At 29.6% G+C, this 20,218-nt stretch overlaps 4 protein-coding genes across 5 annotated transcripts; 2 read left to right on the plus strand and 2 right to left on the minus strand.

The window, feature by feature from the left end:
* Positions 1-298: 298 nt before the first annotated feature.
* On the minus strand, positions 299-3,634 carry LOC143198392 (type 2 phosphatidylinositol 4,5-bisphosphate 4-phosphatase). The gene is made up of 4 exons (XM_076407571.1): positions 3,464-3,634; positions 2,870-3,048; positions 2,188-2,397; positions 299-1,604 (listed from the first exon to the last, which is right to left on the minus strand). The coding sequence occupies exons 1-4, from the start codon at positions 3,537-3,539 to the stop codon at positions 1,323-1,325; spliced, it is 747 nt and encodes a 248-aa protein (XP_076263686.1). The 5' UTR covers positions 3,540-3,634; the 3' UTR covers positions 299-1,322.
* A 244-nt stretch (positions 3,635-3,878) lies between these two features.
* LOC143198393 (jouberin) lies at positions 3,879-8,923 on the plus strand. Of its 2 annotated transcripts, none has more exons than XM_076407574.1 (7): positions 3,879-4,767; positions 5,281-5,420; positions 5,469-5,986; positions 6,040-6,189; positions 6,645-6,910; positions 8,304-8,470; positions 8,522-8,659. In XM_076407574.1, the coding sequence occupies exons 1-6, from the start codon at positions 3,920-3,922 to the stop codon at positions 8,467-8,469; spliced, it is 2,088 nt and encodes a 695-aa protein (XP_076263689.1). In that variant the 5' UTR covers positions 3,879-3,919; the 3' UTR covers position 8,470; positions 8,522-8,659. The 2 variants fall into 2 exon arrangements, with proteins under 2 accessions (XP_076263689.1, XP_076263687.1); XM_076407572.1 differs by having other exon boundaries at positions 3,896-4,767; positions 8,304-8,465; positions 8,522-8,923.
* Positions 8,924-9,426: 503 nt separating this feature from the next.
* Positions 9,427-10,302, plus strand: PDCD-5 (Programmed Cell Death 5). Its single transcript, XM_076407576.1, has 3 exons — positions 9,427-9,591; positions 9,643-9,757; positions 9,814-10,302. The coding sequence occupies exons 1-3, from the start codon at positions 9,526-9,528 to the stop codon at positions 10,023-10,025; spliced, it is 393 nt and encodes a 130-aa protein (XP_076263691.1). The 5' UTR covers positions 9,427-9,525; the 3' UTR covers positions 10,026-10,302.
* Positions 10,174-12,408, minus strand: Tmx3 (Thioredoxin-related transmembrane protein 3). The gene is made up of 7 exons (XM_076407575.1): positions 12,210-12,408; positions 11,897-12,155; positions 11,512-11,840; positions 11,234-11,459; positions 10,954-11,170; positions 10,419-10,614; positions 10,174-10,361 (listed from the first exon to the last, which is right to left on the minus strand). The coding sequence occupies exons 1-7, from the start codon at positions 12,235-12,237 to the stop codon at positions 10,333-10,335; spliced, it is 1,284 nt and encodes a 427-aa protein (XP_076263690.1). The 5' UTR covers positions 12,238-12,408; the 3' UTR covers positions 10,174-10,332.
* Between the last annotated feature and the right edge of the window lie 7,810 nt (positions 12,409-20,218).

A 20,218-nucleotide genomic window follows, 5' to 3' on the forward strand; every position in this document is an offset into this window, starting at 1 on the left:
ATAAATATCAAACACAAATCAGTGATATATGAGCATTTTTAATCCTGCCACATTTCTGGTGAAGCCGTAGATATTTGTAGGCGAAAATCCGAAAAGACTGATTTTCACAAAATTTTTAAAAGGTGTGTTAAATAAACAAAGGTGTTTTCAAATTTAAAGGCATTGTAAACAATTGATAGACCAAAATGAATTTTTGGTTATGTTGATATACCAGAATGACAATGATGTACAATATTATCTGCAATTAAAAATATATGTATTATATATAATATATAGCTTCGAGATAAAATAAAACAGCGCTGTTTAAAATATTTTATTACAATAATCACTTGAAACAGTCGATATAGTAATTAAGTTGAAATTAATGTTAAAATACTACTAATACTAATAAAGATTTACTTACGTATATACAAAATATTTTCTAAAATAATATTCAAATATCACTGTGATTTACATCAATTCATTACCTCTGCCAGATAATCACCTAAGCTTTGATGTAAATCACATAACACAATTTACAAGGTTATTTATCAAGCATTACCAACAATAATTTCAGGGCACATAATTTAAGACTAGTGTTTATATATATATTTTTATTATTATTGAAAAGCTTCCCTAATATAGCACAGACAAAACTCAAATCACATCAGGAATGTATCTTAATTATAAATAATGATACGGCAAAATGTACAAATGTTACTGAAATCGTATATTTCTATCATAATTTCATTTGTTTTAAATCCGTCTGTTACAGCATATTTACTTTTAAATAATATGCCATAAATATATGCACAAATTGTCGACCACTGCTAAATTTATCAAATATATTTTAAAGGTAAGAAAAATATCCAACTCAATTTCACTGCATAAATTGATGTTGTATTACCTCCAAAACTAGACCCTCGTTACGAAAATGCTTAAATTGAATATACATTAAATAGATTTTATTCCTAGGTCATTAAATCACATTTAAAATCTATTTGACATCGTAACAACTCAAAATAACCCATAGGAGATTTTTAACAAAACCTGTAAAAAGTTTTTTTTCATACAATAAAACAGTTATTGCAATCAAAGGGTTTCAAATAGAGAGCTAAAAATTAGATCGAGGGTATTTTACCATTATATGGAAAATATATTTATAAATATCGGTATTCAGCCCTTCGTTTTTATATAGAAAAATCTACAGTATATATGTTTGCTTGCAGAAAGGGATAAATAGGAGATAAAATATAATAATATATAATATATTTCGCCTAGGAAAATTCGGAGAAAAATCTTATTCTTTAATAATATTCACTTTTTGAGTCAGGGTGTTCTTTTTACATTGGTCCTTCGATAATGCTTACTTTCATGAAGTAGTAATACAAGCTTCGCACCAAAAATATTGTTGCGAATAAGAACGCACCCACGTAAGCTACGTATATACCACCGTGCGTTCGGGCATACTTATATGTACCTAAAGTAACTCCTAACCCGATAAAAAAACAAACAATCGTCAAAATGAAGAATATGTTGCCACGACCACGAGAATAGTCAGGTCCAACGGACGACACTTTCCTGCAATGGGGGCAACGAGCCAGCGCGTTGTTTAAGGTGTTAAACTGAAAACAAAAACATTTTTTTTCATATATCTAATTACAGTAGAAGATCCTTGATCACGAGTTCTCACTACCCGTGACTTTAAAAATACACCCAATGGGTCCACTAATACCAAAACGCATGATAATTTTACGCAGCGCATGCTGTTTGTTATACCCTTATCTATATTATATACTCAAGCGCCCAAAGAACCTTTATCTTGTTTCCTTTAGTGATTTATTACTTCAATCTATCATTCCTTGCAACAATTTTCATAGAATAATGAATGTCTTATGTATTTTTCAGTTTACAACAAATTTTTGGAAAAGAATGCCTAACAAAATGTAAACCATATCAATCAAGGGTTGCTTGGGCCGCAAGACGAAAACTATAACAACCTGAGTGAACATACAAACAAAAACTCAGCTTTAGTGTTTCCTTATTGAGGTACCATTTAAAAATAGCAAAATAAGAAAAAAATTAATTCTCTAAACATCTGTCTAAGCAGGTGAATACTAAATGAAGTTATAATAAAAAATTGTTTCATTTAGATTTATGTCATATAACCCGCGAATAAGGACCTTTTACTGTATTGTTATCACTTACCAAAAAAGTATCTCGACAATGTCCACAGGTTACTCGACACATTCCCGGCATCGATGGAACCGGAGGCGTTACTGGACTTGGCGCCAAATTAATAATACGCTTACAGTTTGGTCTTGGACATGCAATACGCTGTGATGAGCTTTTACATATCAACAAACAATTGCATGGACAACGTACATATTTCTTGCCTGGTGGGGCATTTCTGATTGGCTATAAAATATAATACATACAATTTATGGGGAATTAATATGTCTGGAGATTTTAAAAACCAATTTTGCATGGCCTCAGATTACTAAAGAATAATCACAGAAAATGAACTTGTTTAGGCTTTTAAGAACTGTGACCCTCTATCCACTTTACTTCAGTCAAAACTATTTATTTAATATTTAGAAATATTAAATATACAGTTAAACTAGTAAATAACACAAAGGTCACTGAATATGTACTGATAGCATTAGAAAACAAGACTTTAATCTTGACAAGCCCTTTTTGCCAATATTGCTATGATATTCGATAAGACCATCATTAATATACCACTGATTTTACAGTAATATGATTCTAACCACAAATTACCAAGATTATCAGAGGCAAGCCACAAGTTTTAGCGTGCTTCATTAAGAATTCACATCACTGGCCCACATTTACATCATAATTTTAATTTAAAGCAAGTTTGTATACTTACTGTAGCTTCATTGCACTGAGTGCATTTAACAACATGTTGATCTCTCTTCCCTGAAATATCAATCATAGCCTGACAAACACGGCAAGTAACCATTGGAACCCCACCACTCTCTGAGGGTTGATAAAATGGCGGTGGTAATTCATCAGGGCCAATAGGACTGACTGTTGTTTGTTGACCAGCTTTAAATAATAATATATTATAATCAATTAATAAAATATATGCAATAGTATGTCATAAAAATTACACTCTCTTCTGTAACACATTTTGTTTATTAATATCACCATACAATGGTGACCTGATATTTTGATTTTGTTTGATTACAATTATATGTTTTTATAAGATATAGCTGATATTTATCTTCATTATTTATGTTTACATATTACATATATATTACACTGAAAGTTCTTATCTATATGCTATTATTATTCATGTAATACAATGATGGACTTGCGATAGCCAAAGACAATATTTAAAAAACAACATTCAATTTCAACAAAATTTTCAATATTCTCATATTTTAAAAGCATCAAAGAGAAGTTTCAAAGTTTCTAAAACAATGACTCATCCGTATATACTGAAAATCTATTTACCCACCGGTGACTTCGCCATTATATACCGCAACTTCCTGGTTTAATAGTGGTTGTCTTTCGTCTTCACTTTTGTCACCCATCTCTTCGAGTTTTCTATGAATTTAACTTAATCAACTTCTTTTCCCCAATTTCTCAACAACAGAATGACAGATACCCAGAAAATGACAATAGACAGCTGATTAAAGTTCTTTCTTTCTTTTGTTAAAAATACGAATAAATGACAAACTTGAAGGATTTTTGTTTGAATTATTATTATTTGATGTTATTAGTACAATTATTAGTATTAATAAAGTTAATTTTAAGTGTTTTAATATTGTTTTCCATTAGTGGTATAGATAACCAGCAATGCAAGCTTGTATATTAAGGGTTTACTGACTAATAGTAAAGTATTTCTATTGAAATCTTCCCTGCAATACAAACAAAACAATTACTAGTGTGATAGTAAATTTTTACAAATATTATGTTAAAAAATAACCCCATTTCTAATAGCGGTACGTCTTTGTTACAAAATGAATCAAAACCAGTTCATATCCAAACTGATAATAATAAATTGAAATATAGGCATAAAGATGAAATAGAAAGCGAAGATGAATACAAGAAGCTCCAAAAAAGTAAAATAAGAAATCAAGATTCATTTATAAATGAGAATAATACACAAATGGTTGAGAAACCAGTGCCGAAACCTAGAAAAAATAAATTACAAGAACAAAGAAGAGGTTCCACATCTAGTACTGGAACATTTAATGTTACATCACCTAAAGTGTTATTTAAAACAAGTTCTCATAATTTAGACAACATAAAGGCATACGATGCTCAAAATAAACGAAATTCGTCAGATAAAATCGAATCTGATTCTGATCTTAGCATCAGCGAAGCAGAGCATGAAAAACAAATAACACCTTGTCAAAACAGCGAAATTAGCGATATATCAAATGTTGAATATGATCATGAGAAAAAGAAAAAAACAAATAATAAATATGGAAAAACGAAATTAAACGAAAGAACATCGAGACCTGGGTCAAGTATCAATAGTAAATCACAGCAAGATAATATTGCGTTCTCAGAGTGGAAGGAACATCAATACAATTATCAAACTATAACTGAAATAATTATTCATAAATCAGATAGACTGTTATTGAATTCCTTTGTAATTCACCCGGTTGTTAAAGTACACGTTGTAGATATAAGAAATGGAAAGTATTTTCGAAAGAGTGATAAAAATAGATCTGTCACATTCTATTACGAAAATGACAGTAACGATTATATTTTGCCGGTAATAAGCAATTCTTATAATTTACAAGAAAATAGGTGAGTAGATAATAGAGGATTATGTATTATATAAATTATTATGATTATTAAATATGAAACCACCCTATTTTTGTACCGTAAAAATAAATTTTCTGGCATTGTCAAAATCATTTGACAGACATGTATGTCAATGTTAATGTTTGTGTCCATTTTGTGTCACAGGCTTTCTTTACACCTTAGAGGATTATTCTATGCTTTACACTCAAAATTTTGGAATTCAATAAATTTATTCATCGAACTTTTTTGTTGTCTTATTTTAATATATGTTGATATTTTTAGTTACGGAATTATTTAGTATTTTACAATATTAAATAATTCGACAATATTTTTATGAATTTAATATTTTAACTGATGATTTCAGATTATTTATCACATTGCGAAAATCAGTTTGTTAGCCTGTCAGCATCTGTGTCAAACTGAGGGCTTGAAATAAATCAAAACATCTATTTTATCATTTTCTGAGAAAAAATAACTTAATATTTTATAAACGTTTTTTACAAATTTATGTTTTAGATCTTTCTATCCAAAATGGGAAGAAAGTATTATATTTAACGAGGATTTTGAATACTTTGTAAATAAAAATGTAATCATATTTTTTGAGATAATGGATTTTTCAACGAGTAATATTGAGGTCTTAAAGAAGAACAGGAAAGGTGAGTTGTTTTATTTTTATGATATCGTGTATTAATTGTATTTTTCAGAGTACCATAAGGGTTGGTATAAAATCGCTTTTGCATTTTTACGAATTGCGGGCAAAGAATTTCCGCACATTAACAAGAAATTGCGGCTTCAACTCTTTTACATGACCGATACGAAAAAACTCGAATCAGATTATTGTGAATTATGGGAACTGTGGGATAAGAAAACATTTAAAAAATATCCTTCTAGCTTATATGTCACGATTAGGTCTATGATTTCACCCACGCGTATTCTAGAATCCTTTCGATCTAAAACACCGTTGCACAAAGAAGTTTTAACTAATATTGAGGATAGAGCTGACCAAAGTGCAGAAATACAGGAACAAATCGAACAAGAGACATTCGAGATAAACGCCAAATTGAAAGACATGAAACGGAAACGAAATATATTACCGGAAGATTTTGTTTTTGAAATCGAAAGTTATGATGACGGCTGTTTTGTCTTGAAATTCAGCAACGACGGAAAATATTTAGCGTGTAGTACTCGTTTGGGAAAAGAATTTTATATCATCATCTATTCGGTAAGATTCGTTTTAAGTTTTTATTTGAGAAAGGTAAACTTATGTCATTTTAGGTGAAAGATTTTGAAGAAAAATTGCGATATCAATGTCAGGAAGGTTTGATTTATAGTATTGTTTGGTCGGATGATAATCAACGTTTACTAACTGCCTCTTCAGACAGAAGCTTATTAATATGGAATGTCAAAACTAACACGTTTCAACAGGTAAACCATGAGAACTAATGTATAACTAGTAAGAACATAAAAATCTAGTTAACTGCACAGAACAAATTATGGTTTTTATATAAAAATAATGCGATCTTTTATTTGTCAACGTCAGTGTATTTTGTGAAATTTGTTTAAATAGCTTTGTTAAAACGCCATGAAAGATTGAACAGCTGTCAACAATATAACTTTCAAGTATTAGAGACTTACAGAATTTTGAAACGTAACACAATCGATATCCTGTTTGAAATATTTTGAATAAAATACATTTAGTTTTATACTCTATATTTTATCTTGCTACGAGCGCCAAGCTAAAACTATTGTAAATGTTAATTCAGTTTGTGGATTTGAATTAAGAAGAAATTATTGGGTGAATAATAATTGAACATTTTTTACAAAAAAAATTGAAAATATGGAATTTTTATTGAGACAACTTTGAATAGTTTTTTTTCTAGATACTTCAACATCCTTCGTTTGTTTATACTTGCGATATTAACAGCGAAAATATACTGGCAACTGGTTGTTATGACCAAATTATTAGGATATGGACAATAATTTCTGCCAGTATGAAATATGAATTATCGCAAGAATTAAAAAAACATAAGGGATTTGTAACTAGCGTTTCTTTTACAAAAAAACATACTAGGACTTTATATTCCGCAGATTCGCAAGGGGAAATATACGAATGGAATTATAACTCTGACAGATGGAGTGTAAGCAGGTAATTCAATTGTTATTTATAATTTAATTATTGATTTATTTTTGTGAATATGGATCCTCATATTAAGTCATCCTCTCCTATAGTTGTCACATATGACTTATTGAGGACAGAAGATTGTGGCAATAACCTTATACTATTAGTTTGTGACATTAATACTAAACATAAACAAATTGGTTTTACCGGATCGAAAATGTCCAATTTTATTCCATCCAAACATCATTTACGGGCAGTTCTGTTACATTATTTTATGAGAGGCAAATTTCCGGCGGAAACCTATCGTTTGCTTGTAGAAATTTACGGTGAACACGCACCCTCAAGTACGACTTGTAAAGAATGGTTTAGACGGTTTCGACGGCAAGATTTCGACACAAATGACAGAGAACACGGAAAACCACCGAAAAAAATCGAAGATGCGGAATTGAGAGCCTTACTCGACGAAGATTTATTGCAAACACAAACGGAGTTGGCTATTGCATTAAATGTTACTCAACAGTGTGTTTCGCAGCATTTACGGAAAATGGGAATGGTTCAGAGAGACGCACATTGGGTGCCGCAGGAATTCAATGAACAGACTATCGAATCTCGAAAATATCTTTGCGAAAGGCTGTTGGAAAGGGAAAAAAGAGAGGGTTTTCTACATTACATGGTTACTGGAGGTGAAAAATGGATATATTACGAGAACCCTAAACGAAAAAAATATGGCACAAAGTTAGGTGGTGCGGGCCCGTCGCAACCAAAGCGAAATAGTCATTGTGCCAAGGTAATGTTGTGTATTTGGTGGGACTGGAAAGGAGTGATTTATTATGAGTTATTAAAACCATCAGAAACTATTACCAGTGAGTGCTATGAACGACAATTAACCTGTTTGAAGGAGGCTATAGAGGAAAAGAGATCAGAGTGGCTGAGTAAAGATAAGAGGTTAATATTTCTTCATGATAATACCCGACCTCATATCGCACAGGTGGTTAAAAAATACTTGGAAAGCCAGAAATGGGAAGTGATGCCTCATCCACCATACTCACCAGATATGGCACCCTCAGACTATCATTTGTTCCGATCAATGCAATTAGCATTGTCTGAAGAGAAGTTTACTTCTTTTGAAAGCATTGAATTATGGGTGGATAAATGGATTTCAACTAAAGAAGAAAATTTCTATCGGGAGGGAATCTACAATTTGCCTGAGAGATGGGCAAAGGTTGTAGCTTCAAATGGTGCATACTTTGAATAAAGTCATACTGCATTGTAAACAACTGTTTTATTTACCCACAAAGGTAACTAATTAAGCTATATATACTTAGAATTCCTAACATCATTTTTTTATAAACAGCTAACAATTTATTTGTCTGATGTTTTATTAATTTTTCAACATAAAATATATTCTTTATTATTTCAGATTATTAGATATAATTGATTTGAGAGGAATAAAAATAAATCAGCTAGTACTATTTCCTGATGAAAAGAGAATGTTAGTACATTCAAGAGACTCAGCCTTAAGAATCATATCTGTTCACAGTTCATGTGTAATTCATTGGTTGTATGGCTCACTAAATTTAAAGTAAGGTCTGAGTTTATATTAATTTCCACATACCTGTTTCTGATGTTTTTTTCTAGTATGCAAACATTTTGTTCTATATCCCATAATGGATTGTTAGTTGCTTCAGGAAGTGAAAATGGACTGGTTCTAATATGGGATGGGACTACTGGAAAAGTTTTAAAAACTTTAGATGGGTTTTTCAAGGTGTCAAAAGCTGTGCACTGTGTTCATTTTAACACAAAAATAAATATGTTGGCTTGGTCTCACTACGGCTCTAAAGAATCAGTTGTGATATATGGCTCTAATGAAGTTGACGCAAAAAATATTGAAAATTCCAAAAATGGTCCAGAAGATATTCACAACTGTTTGAAGGAGCTCGAAAATGTTCATTATGAAGATATACTTAAGAAAATGGACAGCCTTCTAGTTTAGTTAATATATTTTGTGCAATTTTTCATCAAATAAAATTCTGCCATCAATATGGTTTTGTTATCAAATTAATTTCCTATTAGGGATGAGGACAACAAATGAAAAATTTAGTCATGTAAAAATATTAGTATTTTCAAACCTTTGTGTTTTGCAGTAAAACTATTTATTTTATGTCATTAGCTGATTTAATATAAGCTTAATCATAGAAAATTTTAATTAACTACCGATTACAGCGACTTGTCTATGTTTCATGTTGTGTATACAATAGGGACGATATTTTTTTAGCCAAATTTTTTCGAATTTTTCAAAAAAATTAAATATATTTCATAATGCATTATTTTATACAATTTTTAATAAACCTTTAAAATGGATAATTAATTTTTAAGGTCCAGTGCCAAACTTTTTAATTTTTTGTTAAAAATATTGAAAAAATATCGATATATATACATATTTTAAAGTATCCTTTTTACCAACGATGGTTTATCTAGAGTAGATTTATTTTTAATCTGTGGATAGACCTCCATGGTACAAAATAAGAGTTTACACTATAACCGCAAGAAATTAGGTTAAGGCAAAACATTTTTAATGCAAAAATTAGTGAAGATTAGTGTATTTATTTTTATTATACATAACTATAACATCTTTTATTGAAATGGCAGATCCTGAATTAGAAGCTATCAGAAAACAGAGGTTGGCTCAAATGCAATCTCAATATAAAGTAAGGTTTATTTCTAAATGGTGGCACTTTTTTCAAAATTTGATGTTCTAGGATTCGGGGAATGATGTAGAAACTCAAAGAGCCAAGGAGGAACAAGCAAGGGCACAAGAGGACGCCAAAAATTCCATTTTATCTCAAATTTTGGATCAAAATGCTAGAGCTAGATGTGAGGAATTGACATTATTATTTTTTGTTAATATCATAGGGTATTCTGTATTTTAGTAAATACATTGATGTTAGGAAAGCCTGAGAAAGGCCAGATGGTACAAAATATGTTACTCAGAATGGCACAAACTGGTCAAATAGCAACAAAAATTGGTGAAAAGGAACTTATAGGTTTGCTTGAGAATGTCAATTCACAAACCAAAAATACCACTTCGGTTAAGTTTGACAGACGCAGGGCTGCCTTAGATTCAGATGATGATGATTTTTAATTCTTACAAACCACATTTTTATAAAGGTAATGATATATTTTATTTTCATTTGGACTGATTCATTATTGAAAACATTGTGTGAAGTTTTAATATTACTTTTATAATTGATACCTGCTTTATCTCGTCCTTATAAAAAAAACTATGAAAGTCTACTTTTATATTTATTTAATATGTTTTTCTTAATAATAAATAATTATGTAATATAACATAGTGATTGCAAATATTGCCGCCTTGAAACAATTGTTTGTACACTAAAAATAAAAGCATACCATCTTAATTCTATGACTAGATTTTTTTAGATTAAGTCCTATTCATGTTTTTCATGGAACAGTAATTCTAAAATAATTAAGAAAAATTGAATTACTACTGTCTATACCTATTAAGTATATATACCTTCTTCCTCATCCTCATCTGCATCCAGAATATCAGCACAACAACAAGCATAAATTATTAAAAGGAAAAATATAGAAGGAAGTGTAAAAATCACTATTAACATCATAGGGTTTCCATGCCACATATCCTCCAAGTCTCGTTTTGCATTGAGAAATTTCCTCAATATATTGACAGGAATACTATTTCCGCCATAAACCTAAAGCAATGAAAATCAAATTTAACATCAAGCATTGTATGTGAAAGTCAAATAATAAAATGGTTTGAAATTTATGCAAAACCGTTTTTATTACGTAGTTTTAATTGAAAGTCCAATTCAAAGTGTTTTAGATTAATTTGAAATACTAGAGATGAGTTAATTTTATACAGACTACTAGATTGCTTTTATTTGTTCCAGTAATAAATATCAGATTGAGTCACAGCTAAACGTTTCCGGGTTTAGCAAACAAATTATTATAAAAAAAGTATATTTTTAATTTGATGTGAAAAGCACTGAGGAAACATGGTTTATTATTTTCAGTAAATAGCTAACCCATACCGGAGAAGTACTGTTCATAATTTTTTCCAAAAACACTTCAATTGCTTGAATCGTCATTTGAGGAGGATCATCCTCTGGTATATGATGGTGATAGGTGCTTGAATTTAAAACTAATAGGTAAGGCAGTGGTAATCTCGTCATAGCAATACTGTTTGCTACATATGGATTTCCCATCCATCCAAATTGAAAATATTTATGGTAAGTATCACGTTTTTTACTAAAATATATAAACATAGATATGGAATCATACATATATGAAGTAATATAAATAATAACATACCGAATTAAATGTTCAACTTTATTCCTAAACTCCAACATTTCTGGAGATATTTGCTTTATTTTATTCTCTTCAACTATTACTAGCACCAAATACTTTCTGGTTTGCATGTATTCATTAATATTATCAGAGGTAATTTTTGGGAATGTCTCGAAACGTTCTTCACTTATCCACTGATGTAAAGTCTTATTTAAATGCTCTGCATTTTCAATACGTGACCCCTCTTCAACTAAAATAATTAACATAAATATTATATTTAAAAAATATAAATATTTATTAACCTGGATAGTAATAATGAGACCCTTCTTTATGTACAAAAACAGTTGGTAATTCTTTAATTTTTATATGATGTTTAGCTATTTCGGCACTGGCTGAATAAAAATGTACATAAGGTTGCATATTGACTGCAATACTGTAATATACATCCCATAAAGGACCTTCCCTTTTTCCAACATACATAAAGAATAACTGATTCATGTTTTTAAAATTATTTATGCTTTCTGATTTTGTTACTTCTTGAACAGGTGGCCCTGACATTCTAAGGGCATAGCCCACTATAGCTTCTTTAGTTCTATCGCCATAATAAGTATGTTCACTATCTGGTTTAATGCTAAAACAATTTATTATAATGAAAATTTAAATGCTAACAAATCATATATTCCTTACAACTTGATGGTTGGTGTTGCATATGCTTTAAACTCATTAGCAACTGAAGGAAATCTGGTTACATCTACTTTACCTACTCTAATATTAGTCTTGGTTAAAGCCTGTGCAACATGCATCCAGATTGGATCCAATTTTTTACAATGTCCACACCAAGGAGCATAAAATTTTACCAACCATAATCCCCCATCTTTTCTAATTTCAGGAAATCTATCTGTTAGCTCTAATACTCTTGATGCAAAGGAATATTGAATAAATATTACTACAAAGATAACTGGTGTCAAAATTAATAAAACAAATGAAATATATTACTTACAGAAACATATAACTTTATAGATGTCCATGTTTCCTGTTATATCAAAGAAAATCAATAAGCAAATGCTTTTAGAATAATTTAATTACATTTAATAAGATTTGTTGTTATATACATTGTAACTCGAGAACATACATTTGTTTATAAATAATAGAAATAAAATCCTTAATAGTAACGTCAATTTTGTTGTAGTTTATACGAGAAGTTAGGTTATTCTTCTTCTTTGTTCTTTTTCTCACTATGAGTATAACGGGTTACATAACGTATTAAGAAGTTAGATTGTAAGAATATATTTCCATTAGGTGGCAATTATGAAGCATAAATATGACAAGCAAGACATGTTTTTTGTTAATGTTATGTGTAATTTTTATGTATCATGAAATATTGTGGTATTAACAAAATATAATTGCTGTTAGTGTAAATTAAAAATATATATACTGAAGCCGAATAAACAATAAAATGTTTCTTCTTTCCACAAGGAAATAAAAATACAAGATATCAAATTAATTAAATTTAATTTTGCTTATATCTCGTCATAAACTTAGATTGAGGACAAAATTAATTTTCAAAAACTCATTTAAGTTCGCCCTTTTTAAACGATTAACAGGCGATTTATAATTTCTTACTTATTTTACTGTGCCTTTTACCCAGTACGGCGATACGTCTTCTAACTCTTTCAAATAATGTTTAATTCGAAATTGTTTGACAACGACTACAAAGATACATCCACAAAGGCGTTTGTTTTGATCCTTTATAGTCTTATAAGTGCTAAACAATATCTTCAGTCATATTTGGAATGTCTATAGGCTTGTGAAAGCGAATAAAAACGTTTTTTTCTCAATTTTTTTTGGCGTTTTAAAGGTATATCGGAGTTAAATGATATTTAAAAATAAATCAGAAGTATAATTACACATGTCGCCATTGTCAACTTATGTGAACATTTGTAAGAAAATTTCAAAATCTATTTCTACCTTCTAAAATTTACAAATAATATAATGTGTAACATAAATTCTTTAAAATACTGTTTACGTTTTTTGAAGAAGTAACAGATGTTAAGGCTGGAAATATGTAGATTTTTTAATAAATAGTGCGCATGGATAAAAATAACTATCAAGCATAATATTACTATAAAGATACACTTAGGTTAGATATAATTGTCATAAACAGATTTAAAGTGCTATCATTTATATGGCAGCTTGGAGAAGGACAATTTTAATTTACCCAAGTAAATAATTTCGGGTCGTTTATATTCAAGGTCGTCTACATTTAATTTTCATCGCATATGCATTTTATCACCGAAATGTAGGTGTGTAATCAAGGAAAAAGCTAATTATCCCTTAAATGCATCTGAAGTACATATAGCTTTAATTTTATTAATTTCTGTAAACAGCGAGTTTTCGCATAGCAATTTGGATTTGGTGAATTCAGTCAAATCCAGAGGCAGTTTTTATTTGCAACATTAGTTACTAGTTAATTTGTGTTATTGCTGTTAATTTATATTTTTTTAGAAATAACACTATAGATGTGTAGACTATAACGACAAAGAGGGGAAAGAAAAACGTCTAAAACATATACAGAAATCTATTAATCTTTTGAAAATACACCTTTCATTGTATATACCTAAAACTAATGTATTGTCATATAAAATGATTATAATATCATTTATTTCAAAGTAAAATTCTTTTTAATCTCTGTAAGTTTCAAACAACAGTAAGAAAAAAACAACATAAAATTCGAAAATAGCAAATAATAACAAATTTTAAAGACTGTATATATGGAAAAAGTACTATATTAGTACTATATTACTAAAAGTACGTATTATTGTTGAAAAAGTATCCAAATATTAAAAAAATATACAAAATTTACAAAATGTATGCCCTAGAGAAGGTTAATCTCTTAATTCAAAATGTCGCTAAAACTTTACTCTCTAGAAAAACATAAGAATGAATACGGGCATAATCAGAAGGGTCTAAAGCGTAATGAAAATTACGGAAGGCGAAAAACCACAAAATACGAAACCACCTGAAGAAATAACTAAGCACGGCACGGTGGTTAGTAGAGGAAAACCCTTACATAGGTCCCAGAAAATGACATGTAGCCATGTTATAACATACCCTTTCAAAACAACACAACCCTTATATTAACTACTACAATTCAAGTCGCGAACATTAGGAATTATTGTAACAGATTTGTCAAAAAAAAATATTTTAAAATTGTTATTTTGTGCGCCTTTTACAGTTGTCATTATTTATACAAAAAGAGCAAGCCTAACGTGATTTTCTTTGTCTATTTTTGGTGACGTGAGGTTTTTTCGCTTCACAATACACGAATGTCATGGGACGTGTATTAACTCAATAAATTCTTTAATAAAAATAACTATTTTTATCTGGAAGTAAAGCGGATTTTGAAGATCTGAACGATTTAAGACGATCCTGTTTTGAATAACCAGATTCGTTTATTTTGGTAAAGCTGTTTAGTATCAGCAGGTTGGTTTTTTGCTTCTTAAATATATGGAAAAAACGTATATTTGCTTAAAAGAAATGTTTGTAATGTATATGAGGTAAGTTATAATGTATCAATCAAGAATTATTAGGTGTGTATCACAGATTAAAGTATTATGTATTCAAATGTTATTCGCGATTAATATATTTTTTACATCTTACATTAGTTATGCTTAGTATGATCTTAATTTACAAATTAATTTATTACTACTGCTCTATTGTACTTGAATTAATACACAAGCAAGGTTAGTACGGGATACATCAGTATGTATTCCCCAAATTAAACTAAAACAAAACTATTAAAGCTCAAGTTAACACACTTACATACTAAACAAGTTCATGTAGTTTGGTTCGCTTCAATCTCTTGATTTCCTGTGTGTTGTCTAGTAGCTGTATTGCTAAGTTGCTGGGATTTAGCAATCTTATTTTATATTTTAAGGCGAAATCTTGGATCACTTCGAGATCATCACACAGCTCTTCGTTGGTTACGTAGCAATATTCATTGGTAATTAATCATAGAACTTTATTTTGGGTGTGTTGGATTGCTAGTTAGTTTGATGTTTTAGTGCAACTCCGTATCATAAAAATAAAATCTCTTTGATTTTGAGTTGTTGAGAGTATCTTCCGATTAACCAGCAAGTTGCTTGACTATGAGTTTAATCTGCTCTGTTTTTTGTCTAACATGATGTTTCAAATTTAACCTACCATGATGAGTGATATACTCCGAGAAATCGGGTATTCTTCAGATGATATAATTAGGACGATTAATATATTGATACTGATATAACGAAGACTGGTATAAAAGCTGTATTTTACAGTTATCGTCCAAGCACAATGCAAGAACCCTGTCATAAGAACAAATTCATTAAAATTTATTTCGATTGATCTAAATAAGGATCGTTTTTATATTGAAAAGTTTAAGCGTAAATTTTTGATTAAATATTCAATTGTTATTTTCAGAATTTGGGTGCCGGAAACTTTCGACATCCTGAGAGGCGATTAACGTCTTAACTTGAAATTATTTTTGTTCTATCGAAAAACCGTGGCCATGTATTAAATCGAAACCTATAATACATTTATGTATAAGATGCGAATCGCTTTCTCGTAAATTATGAAAATCGATTATTTTTTAAGGGTTTAAAATTTACTTATGTATCGAGTTTTTAATTTTGGTTTTTGTCTTGGATTATATTATTTCTTACATTTAATTATTTTTATCCATAATCTACGATTTTATAAGGCGGCATTTTAGTCTAGAAGTATTTTGCTGAGCTCTAAGAGAGAAACAAAAAATCTATGGGTGGCAGGCTCCAGTGTTTAAAAATTAATTTCCCTTCGAGCTAAAAAAGATAATTTTATTAAGTCACTTTTGTAGATCTGTCGATGCTTAGGAGCTCCTCATACCTGGGATTTATGTACTATAATGCCTTTCTCTTTGTTGTTTTCAGTATTTGTATCACCATTTGAGTCAGTTTTAGGTCTCCAAGCCAAACGACGTATATCATTTTTGTATTATATCAACATCTATAAAAGTTCTTGGTTACTAAAATAATTTTTAAAACTAGACTAGTTCCCTATCTAAAAACAAGTAAATCGTTTGAATAAAATTAAATGGTATTTAGTATATTTGCTAATGAATTTTTAATTACTAAAAATAAACAAAATATTTTAAAGATTTTAAATGAATCTCTTTAACTATTTAAAGTGTTAAATAACAACTATTCTAACAAATTCAATTTATTATTAAACTGTTAAATGCACTTCACATAGAAAGGAAGTAATTTATACATGCTTTTTGATTTAAATTTAATTAAATTGAATCTTTGTTCGGGAGATATATCGGAAAACGAGAGGAAGACAGAGACAGGGAGACGAAGTTTGAAGCTAAATCCTTTACGTCTAACCCTTTGCGTCTTTTTTCATGTAAACGATGAGAATCAATTAAGAAATGTAATGCGATTTCTGATGTCTCTCGCTGTATAATAGAAAACGAGGTATAGGATGATAAGTTCGGCGATGGTGGGTAAAGGAAAATTAAGATCGTTTGGGGATCCTGAACGAAATGTTCTAGATTTCATTTAACGAATTCAATCAATGTATAGGATTCGCGATAGTTTTAGTTTTTATTAGATCCTTAGATCAAATAGTATCTGTTTCTTCGTCAAATACTTGTAACTACTACATCATAACATGACTGCTGAGTTTCATTTTTATGGTCTAAACATTAAGCAGAGCAGATCAGACTAAAAATGAAACAACTGTACTAATTAGTCGGAAGATACTCTTATTGCTGGTTTACTTAAAATCAAAGAGATTTATTTCTCAGTCCAATATAAAGTAAGGCACTCAAAAGCCAATAAATAAATCAAATCAAAGTTCTTCTTTTAATTATCAATGTTTATCCCTATCACCAAAAAATAACTACACCATGATCTCAAAACTAAATGGATTTACAACATTATTCAAGATTTCGCCGTAAAGCATGAAAGCTTTAACTGTTTACTGGTTTTGTTTCTTACTAAATCGCAGCAACATGGAAGCAATATAGCTATTAATACAGTATAAGTGCTACTATTAACTGAAACAGAACAATAGTAATAAATTAAGTTCATAAATAAAGATTGTTCTAAGCATAGCATTTAATGAATAAAAGTAAAAAAAGGGTAGAAAAAAAGTGTTGTAAGAATAGTTGCAATTAGTAATAAATAGACGTAAAATCATCTGCTCTCGAATCCGACAACGCTTGGTATATGTTGCAAGACGTGTGAAAGATAAACTGTAGTAATTCTAGTTCTCAACGCCCAGAATATGGACCACAACTTCTGATAATAATTTATTTAGATTTATACAGAATTGTTTGTCTGATATAATATTTTTTGTTCTCAAAATATTAACTAAAGAAGCTGTTGAAGAAGTTAAATTGACCGATGCATTAATAACTCACATGGCTGTGTCTATAGCGGTTATGTCAATGGTATTGTTATGTTTGCATATATATTTAAAAAATAATAGAAAATATGGAAAAAATTTTGATTAAACCTTACTCATGCCATTTGTTTTTAGTAAATATTTATTCAAGTAAAATAATGATAAGAATTAATTTTTGGAGCCTGATAATTATATTTCAATATTAATTTTAGGACAGAAATAACGTGAATTGTTAGGCCAAGATATTGGCTCCATTCGCATTTGTCGTGATAGGGAGTCTGCACTGTTTTTTGTGGGCTCAAAAGGCATTAATTTGTGATAGATTATTTCCATTACATTTGGTCTTATTTCTCATTTAATTCGAGATGGATTTATTCGTTAGATCGTTGTGGTTTGTGCGGAAACTTCGGTCAAGTTCTGCGGAAATTTATTTTTATTTCTTATTTTCTAACATGTATTTTATATTAGCTCAACTTTTATCTAATAGAACAATAGACCTATACACAACATTTTCAGTTAGTTAATCAGATTGAAAGTCTAGGATAAGAATTATTTTGAGATAAAGAATTTAATCGTTTATTCTCATTCATTATTTTTGTTATCGTTTTTTTTTTGTTTAAAATAAAGTTTATTAGTGATTGGATGGAGTTTTTTTAAGAATTATTTGTTCTTTTGAGACTTCCGGAAACCAGATTGAATATTAGAGAATATAAAATTTTACTTTTTTATATTCCTTGCATTCCATTCAGTTACAATGTTTCTCTTAATAATATTAAAATCTAGAACTCTTGAAATCAAGTAAATAATTTTATTAACAAAAACAAGCGGAAAAGTGCCTACAATGTTACCTACAAAATATATTAACAAGAACAGCTATAAACATTTTGTTTGACTAAAATAAAATCTCAAAACAACGTCATAGAAAAGTGTTTGTCGTTCACCTAATATAAGTATTTATTGAACTTTTCTTAAAGTAGCTTTGTGAGTTCTTATTTTTTTAACAATATCGTCTTGTTTAATTTTTCATTCATATCAAAATAGTCCTCAATTTCGTTTGAGTCGAAGTACAGATAGCCATTGGTGGCTAGATCCAGACTATAAGGTGGGTGACAAAGCAATTCTAAGTACGTTTCGTTCAATTTTATCATCGTTTTCGTCAATAAGATATATTGTTTTGAAAACGTTAAAAGTTATTTTACTTGAACTACTGTAGTTTTTAATGTTTATAAAATTTGGACAAATGTCCTCTGAAATTTAAGACTACTATGATAGGTTTGGTAAGTTAGGAGGTGATGTGCTATAACAAATTGAGGTTTTATTTGTACTATTGCGTATTTTATTGCGTCTATGGTGACGTACCACCTTTTATATAAATAATTTGTAATAATTAGTATATTATGTATGTCCACAGTAGAATCTCTAATGTTGTCATTTATATAAACACTCGTGCTTTCTTTGACATCAGCAAATTATTCATGACGTACTATTCTCATTAGATTAATTCTTATTTCGCGTTTGGCGCGAGATGGATTTATTTACTGGATCGTTGCGGATTGCGTGAAACCTTCAGTCATCAGGTCCTGGGGAAATTTGCTTTCATCTCTTATCTTCGAACATGTTGTATTAGATATTTAAAATAGGCAATCGGTGCGGATTTTTTATCGTTAATTACTGGGATAATATTTGTCGAAAAGCGGCTTATCTTAATACCCTGCCAATCAAATGATAAACTCCCCAATGAAACAAAAATTATGTTGAAATTTATGGCCGTTTAAAAACAAATATTTTATTTACCCGCGGAAGTAATTATTTTCATTTGACGTTTTGAGCGGTCGAATAAAGTATTAACTCAAAATTGAAAGCGTAAATGCATTTGCAATGTATTCAATAATAGATGTCAACTATTTCTAAACTTGAATGGATATTTGTAATTTCGGAAGGTATTATGCTATGAAACATCTGGACTGAAGATCGATTTTATGAGTAGTTTAAAAGAATGAGTTAAGAGGTACATTTACGTCAAATATATTTTAACTGAAGAAAAAACTTTTCTAAAATATAAATAAAATAAGAACATATATTTTCTATGAAAGAATTTTTCAGGTGTGACAATATCAAGAAGTCCGGGGGACTTAAATCTTGCGAATTAATTGGACTTTCAAACAATTCTTACTATTCTATCCTAATGGAAAATTATTCTGTAATTTGAGAAATAAAATAGTGGACTGAGTTCTTATATTGAAAGGAAGATATTTATTAATACGCCGAATATAAATGCCTTATATTAATTTAATGTAATGCTCACAATACGCTCAGTAAGTTGATGATAACAAGAGCACATATATAGTGGTACTAATATAATACAACTATAATATTAATGAAAAACGAAGACAATTTTTGCTTCTTCTCGGCTTAACATGGAAATTGCAGGAAAATAAAGAATATCCTCTAATAAATAAAGATTATAACAGTGGTGGCTGTAAATCCACATCATTTTCAGGAAATGGTTTAGGCAAAGATATGAAGGCGTAAAAGATATATTAGATCTAGGTGTAATAGTAACATGGCATTTATATCTTTATT

Source organism: Rhynchophorus ferrugineus, unplaced genomic scaffold, assembly GCF_030347505.1.
Source record: "Rhynchophorus ferrugineus isolate W39M unplaced genomic scaffold, kcgeb_rfMv2 rfM6, whole genome shotgun sequence".
Taxonomy (NCBI): domain Eukaryota; kingdom Metazoa; phylum Arthropoda; class Insecta; order Coleoptera; family Curculionidae; genus Rhynchophorus; species Rhynchophorus ferrugineus.